Consider the following 7,154-nt stretch of genomic DNA (forward strand, 5'->3'; position numbering starts at 1 on the left):
AGGACGGCCCGATCAGACTCGGAATCCCGGTTACAAGACATTTCGACAATGGTAAAACAAGACCAGCAAAGCCGCCCGATGTGCCGACAAATCCCGATAGGAGTCGCACGTATCTCGTTCTCAGGGCACACCGGATAGGTCAAGCTACGAGTAAAACCAACCCTCGAGTTACCCAGAGGTGGCCCCGCAGGCTGTCCGTTTCGGACCAATACTCAGAGGAGCACTGGCCCGGGGGGTTTAAAATAAAGATGACCCTTGAGTCCAGTAAAGCCAACCCTCGAGTTACCCCGAGGTGGCCCCGCAGGCTGCCCGTTTCGGACCAATACTCAAAGGAGCACTGGCCCGGGGGGGTTTAAAATAAAGATGACCCTTGAGTCCGCGGAACCCAAGGGAAAAAGGCTAGGTGGCAAATGGTAAAACCAAGGTTGGGTCTTGCTGGAGGAGTTTTATTCAAGGCGAACTGTCAAGGGGTTCCCATTATAACCCAACCGCGTAAGGAACGTAAAATCAAGGAACATAACACCAGTATGACGGAAACTAGGGCGGCAAGAGTGGAACAAAACACCAGGCATAAGGCCGAGCCTTCCACCCTTTACTAAGTATATAGGTGCATTAAAGTAAACAAGATATAATGATGATATCCCAACAATAATCATGTTCCAACAAGGAACATCCTCCAATCTTCACCTGCAACTAACAAGGCTATAAGAGGGGCTGAGCAGAGCGGTAACATAGCCAAACAACGGTTTGCTAGGACAAGGTGGGTTAGAGGTTTGACATGGCAATATGAGAGGCATGATAAAGCATGTGGTAGGTATCGCGGTATAGGCATAGCAATAGAGCGAGCAACTAGCAAGCAAAGCTAGAAGTGATTTCGAGGGTATGGTCATCTTGCCTGCAAAGTTCTCCGAGTTGACGTAAGCATGATCCTCGTAAGCGTACTCAATGGGTTCCTCGATCACGTACTCGTCTCCCGGCTCTACCCAAAGCAAGAACACAAGCAAAGGGAAACACAATCAACCACGGTGCAATGCGCAAGCAACATGATGCAAAACATGGCATGATATGTGGGAAGTAATATGCAATGCATATGCATGCTTCGGAAAGGAAAGATTAAACTAGGCCTCAACTTGGCAAACTAAGAGTGCCGCTGGAAAGATGAGTTAATTTCGATCGAAATCGATATAAAGATCACCGGAATTGGATGCACGGTTTGCAAATGGCAAGCAAAACAATAACGGCACTATCCTGCGATTAACAGCACGATGACATCTAAAATGCAACAAGAAACTAAGCTACTGCACTCTAACATAGCAATAAAGCACATGACAGTGATCCACTCAAGATGCTTGACAAAAAATGAACACTGAGCTACGGCTAAATCACACAATAGCAGATCCAAATAAGCATGGCAAAAGTGCAAAAGATATCAGGTTCACACACTTAGTGAAAATAACATGTCAGGATTTAACATTAGGAAGCAAAGTTTAGAGCAAGATAACAACCTGCTACAGGAACATATCATGACAAAGCAAGGCATGGCATGAAACTACTCAAAGCATATAACAAAAGTCCCTTACTGACCATAAGCCAAAAAGGATCAGAAGATATGATGGCACCCATGTAAACATAGCAAGTTTCGTTAACAGATTCAGACTTAACAGAAAACTGGATATGGCAAAAACAGAGTTACATAAGCATGTTTGCGAGCTCGATGCACTCACCACAAGGCATTTCATGACAAACTTAGCATACACCCAGCAAGAAGACATGTTCAAGAAGCTAACCATGGCAAGAACAATCTCATATAATGCATGGATCAACTACAACAACCTCGGCAAAATTGCTTAACACGTAAACAATCTGTCAGGAACATTTTATAGCAAAAGTAGAGTAAGATTGAGTCATTCTAGGGGACTCCATAATTTCAAACAAAGACATGGATGGATAGAACATAACAATATCTTAAAATCATCCTTACTGAATATGCTCAAAAGAGGCATGGATCACTCTGTAGCAACATGGACACGTGGCATAAAAATAACATCAGGAAAATGTCTTAGAAGAATTCTAAGTCCCTGAAAACAGCAACATCACGAGAGCTACTTTGCATGCTTGTGCTAGTCACCACATTGATCACAAAAAAACATGGCATACATCCCTGTAAAGATGGCATGGCATAGCCCAAGACACATGTAGGGCTCAAGTTCATAGGAGGCACACATTAATCATGGCAAAAATGACAAATGTCCATAATCTGATAAGAAACAGAAACTAACATTACATAGCACTCTTGTAACAACATTTAGGACATCAAGAGGGACTCAAACAAGCATGGTGCAATGGAATAAAATAAAGAGCACATCCAGACGAACAATTTGATATATTACACGCCCAAAACGGAGCTACGGATGCAAAGTTATGATGCGATAAACATGCCAAAACAATAACTAGAAAAAGGACTTAGGGAAATTAGACCTCTCCGGTCAGATCTAGGGTTCAAAGGGGTCCGCGAACCGAGCGGCGATGCACGCACTCCGGCGAGGCGGTGGTGGCCGGGGACGGCGAGGAAATGGTGGACCCGCCGGCTCCTGCCCGGATCTGGCCGGAGACGGCGGGGAGCGGCGTGGCGGCGCCGGTCGGCGACGGGGCGGCGCGCGGGTGGCAGGGCCGGCGCAGGGCGGCGAGGCCGGCGCAGGGCGGCACGGCCGAGCGGCGATGGTGGCGGGGCGGCACGCGGGCGGCGGGCGAAGCGGTGCGGGCGGCGCTCGGCGATCGGGCCTCGGGGGCCCACTGCGGGCCGCGGCGGGCCGGCGGCGAAGGCAGTGGAGTGGGCCACGTGGCGCGCTGTGATAGGCCGTGGGCGGCGGCGCGATTCGTCCGGGGTCGCCCGGACGTGTCCGGTGGCGCGGAGGGGGAAAATTAGGATTTCGTCTACGATTTTGAACGGGGAAGCCCTATTTATAGCTAGAGGGGGCTAGGAGAGTCCAAATGAGGTGCGGTTTTCAGCCACGCGATCGTGATCGAACGACCGAGAGGATGGAGGGGGTTAGGTGGGTTTTGGGCCACTTTGGAGAGGTGTTGGGCTGCAACACACACTATGCCTTTACGGTTCCTCGGTTAACTGTTGGAGTATCAAACGAAGTCCAAATGACACGAAACTTGACAGGCGGTCTACCGGTAGTATACCAAGGCCTCTTGGCAAGTCTCGGTCCAATCCGAGAAGGTTTAACACTCGCACACGAAAAGAGGCAAAAGGGAGGCGCCGGAGGACATAGGATCGGATCGCAAAACGGACAACGGGGAAAATGCTACGTGATGTGCACTATATAATTTGGACCTTACGCCAACCAGGGAAGCAAAACGGAGTTGATGTGCACTACTACCTCCGTTTCAGTTTACAAGTCCTGCGCGTATACCTAGGTTGTCAATTTTATCACCCTAATATAAACTATATAACACAAAAATTATACCTTTTGAAAATAGAAACTCCAAAGTTTATGTTGGTATATTTTTTATAATATATGGTTTGTATTAGGTTGGTCAAATTGACGATTTAGGGGTACACGCACGCCAAACTGAGAGAGAGGTAGTATGTAATTTGGACCTCATCCAAGGAAGCAAAGCAACGGAGCTTCCGCCATTCACTCCTATGTGATTACTAATAGTGTTGCGTGATGATCAGTAGCTTCCGCCAAATCTTAAAGTAACACTTACTAGCTTTCGCCAAATACTATGCTAATTAACAAGCTTCCGCCATCATGTGTTAGTGGCTTCCGCCAAATAGCAAAAAAAAGAAAACAATGCATTCGGACCGAGAGGATACGTGGTGCATTTTGGTTGGCCAGATGGATGTCTGAACTCCCGCAACCCCCTTCCTAGTTTGTCTTGGTTTGCAAAAAAAAGTACGTCCGGACCGCCAAGCGGAAGGACAGCGTTGGATGGCAAAACACGTCCGAACGGATGCAGGCGGTTTGAGGGCCCGTGTTGGAGATGCCCTTACAGACCCAGTGCATAGAAGCTCCCACACAAGGTGGGGTATGGGGAGGGATTATAGAAACCTAGTCTTACCCCTGCAAAGTGCAATGCAGAGAGGCTGGTTCGAACCCAGGACCTCTTGGCACAAGTGGGGAGGACTTCACCACTGCGCCAGGCCTGCCCTCTGTTGGAGATGCCCTTACAAATTAAGAAATGAGATGACATGTATCTCAAATCCTATGAGTAGGAATAGAAACAAGATGTCATTTGGTTGACACCAATTTTTTTTTTCATTGAGTCTAGACTCTTTTTTATTTCCCTATGAAATGTGGAGGATATGAACCAATTCTATGTAGGAATAGGAATCCATTCCTATGAACCAAAGGGCTCTAAAGGAAAAAATTCTATAAGAATTCTATCCTCTAGAATTTCTATGAAATTCCTTTAAACCAAAGGAGGCCTAAGGGTACAGCTGACAACATGCTTGAGCTGACAACATTCTTGAGCTGCATTTGTCTCAATTGCATTGTGTTTTTCCAATGTACTACCACGATATTGTCTCAATTGCATTGTGTGTTTACTCCAAAGTTGCATCATAAACTAGACACACGTTTTGCGCGTTCATGTATTAATGGTCAAAAAGATGAGATAGATCTTACGGTCTCCAAGCACAATGGAATTTACAGTCTCCAAGCAACAAGAATAGTTATTCTGCATGTAGTTCGATGTCGGCAAACTTTTTGTATGTCGACGGTACGTGAAACCAAGGACTTGCAAGTGTTCTAGAACGGCCAACAAACAGTGTGACTCCCGGCGCGTGGGTTCACCCCAAGTGCTCCACAAGAAAACAACTGCACGAATGCTTAATGAATCTCCAAATGGTGTATCTCTTCTCTTCCTCAGCAGCGACGCGCTCCGAAAACTGTGGCTTCTACTTCATCGAAAACGAAAGCTGCGTTGTTCGTGGGTTTCATGGGCTCACGGCACTTTGCTTTCTTCTGTACCGACACCCAACCTTCTCGAGATATTTCAAAGAGGAGAAACACCCCGCCCACGGGACAGCCGTGCCCGGTCGAAACGACCCGAGGAGCCGAAGCCCACACGCCCACGGTCACGGGCGCGTAAAAGCGACGGCGAGGGGCGCCACGTGCGATTCGCGCCGCGTGGCCGCCCCGGCCCATCCCCTTCCCCCGCCCAGCCCGCGAACCTTATCCACCCGTTCGCCCCCCTCCGCTTTATTAACCCCACCACCATTCTCGGCTCCGTTCCATCCCATTCCCATCCCACCACCTTTTCCGAGCAAGCAAAAGCAGCGAAGCGGACCAACCCAATCCATCTCATCTCCTCTACTCTGAATCGCGAATTAAACCCACCCGCGAATCCTCCGATTCTTTTTCTTCCTCTCGCGGCGCGAAGCAACCAATCAATGGCGGTGGCGTTGGGACCCGCGGCCACGTTCTCCGCCCGCCCCGCGGCGCCGGGCGCCGGCCGGCCCTGCTCGTGCGCCGCCGCGGCCACCGGAGGTGCCAGGTTCCGCGGCGCCGACGGGAAGTGGTGGGCGCCGCTGCTCGGGTGGTCGGGCCAGCCCGACTACATCGACGCCCAGCCGGCGCCCCTGCCGGAGGAGGAGCGGGCTGCTGCTGGTGCTGCGGGCGCGAGGCGGTTCGGGGTGCTGACGGAGGAGAAGGCGCGGCAGCTGCGGGTGCGGATGATGGAGACGGAGAGCTTCCACGACGCCATGTACCACTCCGCCATCGCCTCCCGCCTCGCCTCCGCCGCGCCCGACGGCGACGCCAAGCCGTAGAGCGCGGAGCCGAGCAGCTCAGGCTCAGCTCGCCGGCCGGAGCCATGGGAGACGCGCTGTCTGTGCACAGCTGTACATACGCTTTCGTTTGTTCTGTCTGTCCTGTTGACCGTTACTGTACCCCATTACGTAGTCAAGAAGAGGCCGGTAATATTTAGGACAGGGCCCCTTCAGACCCTCCTTCCTGAACTTGATTATTCCATGGAGATGGGACTGCTTACTTAATCTTACTAGTAGTTCTGGAGCAAAACTAGCTAGCAGTAGCACCTGAATGATGAATGTACAAAAATAATTTGGTTGTGCTGATGATTTAAGTTTCGGTTTGCTCATCAGTGTTTTACTTTTACTGCAAGGTGTGGTTACGCTGAATCCAACTCCGCGGAATGACAGTCGATTGTCAAATTCAGATGCTCGCGAGCTGCAAAAATGACCACTGATTGATGTTTCTCCGGTCACTGTGGATTGCATCAACTGCACGTCGTCTTCACCAATAATTAACCCATGGGACTTTGCGTCCCTGTCGACCCCCTCCTGATAAGTAATCCCAGTAGTTTATTATAAAGAGGATTAACACATCCAACCTCATCGCCATTTGATTCAACTCTGTGTCGTACGCTGCCGGTCCGCCATTGGCCGGCTTGAGAGACCGACGCCGACCTCTGCCTTTGATCCGATCTGATCCGATCCATGCTAGATTAGATATCGAGTGTAGCGTAAGATGTAAAGCGGTTTTGCTGTTTCTCAATCGATTGAGCAGCAGCAATCTCCCAATCAGCGTTGTTTTTCTTTTCTCATTTCACCTTTTGCTTCCCCGTTCTAATTTGCTTTAGGGCGCGCTTGGATCTCAGCCGCATATGTGAAAGAATATTCACAGCGTATTTGAAAAATGTTGTATCGAGTATTTAGAAAAATATTCGTTGCGAATTTGAAAAGTGGTAATCGTGTATTAAAAATTGTTCATTGCATTTTGAAAATGTTGGTCGTGCATTCAGAATGTTCACTGAATGTTCACAAATTATTCCATATTTAAAAAATGTTCATCATGTATTTGAAAATGTTGACCACGTGTTGGAAAAAATGATCAACTTGTATGCACTGTAAAAAATGCTCATTATATATTACGTATAAAATTTAAAATAGGTAAAACTCAAAATGCAGATGTACCGATCGCAACTAGGGGCGCAAAGATCATGCGCTCCCTCTCCCTCTGCCCTAGTACCCTTGAAGCTTGTGTTGTTGTTTGCAATATGTAAATTTGCAAATAAAGTTGTAGCATGTAGTACAACTGTAGGTTAAAGATGGACATGCAATTGCAGGTTGGTGTGCACGCATGCCCTCATCTTAGTATCAAGGGCGAGAAAAAACACCATAA

General features: G+C 48.7%; 1 protein-coding gene across 1 annotated transcript; it reads left to right on the forward strand.

Annotated features, from left to right (window-relative positions):
• The first annotated feature begins 5,224 nt into the window (after window positions 1-5,224).
• LOC123058043 (uncharacterized) lies at window positions 5,225-6,111 on the forward strand. The gene has a single exon (XM_044480875.1). The coding sequence runs from the start codon at window positions 5,405-5,407 to the stop codon at window positions 5,780-5,782; it is 378 nt and encodes a 125-aa protein (XP_044336810.1). The 5' UTR covers window positions 5,225-5,404; the 3' UTR covers window positions 5,783-6,111.
• The last annotated feature ends 1,043 nt before the right edge of the window (window positions 6,112-7,154 follow it).

This window comes from Triticum aestivum, chromosome 3A, assembly GCF_018294505.1.
Source record: "Triticum aestivum cultivar Chinese Spring chromosome 3A, IWGSC CS RefSeq v2.1, whole genome shotgun sequence".
In the NCBI taxonomy this organism is placed as follows: Eukaryota; Viridiplantae; Streptophyta; class Magnoliopsida; order Poales; family Poaceae; genus Triticum; species Triticum aestivum.

Excerpts from the sequence above, each read along its gene's own strand:
- LOC123058043 (XM_044480875.1), top strand. The coding sequence starts at position 5,405 with ATGGCGGTGGCGTTGGGACCCGCGGCCACGTTCTCCGCCCGCCCCGCG.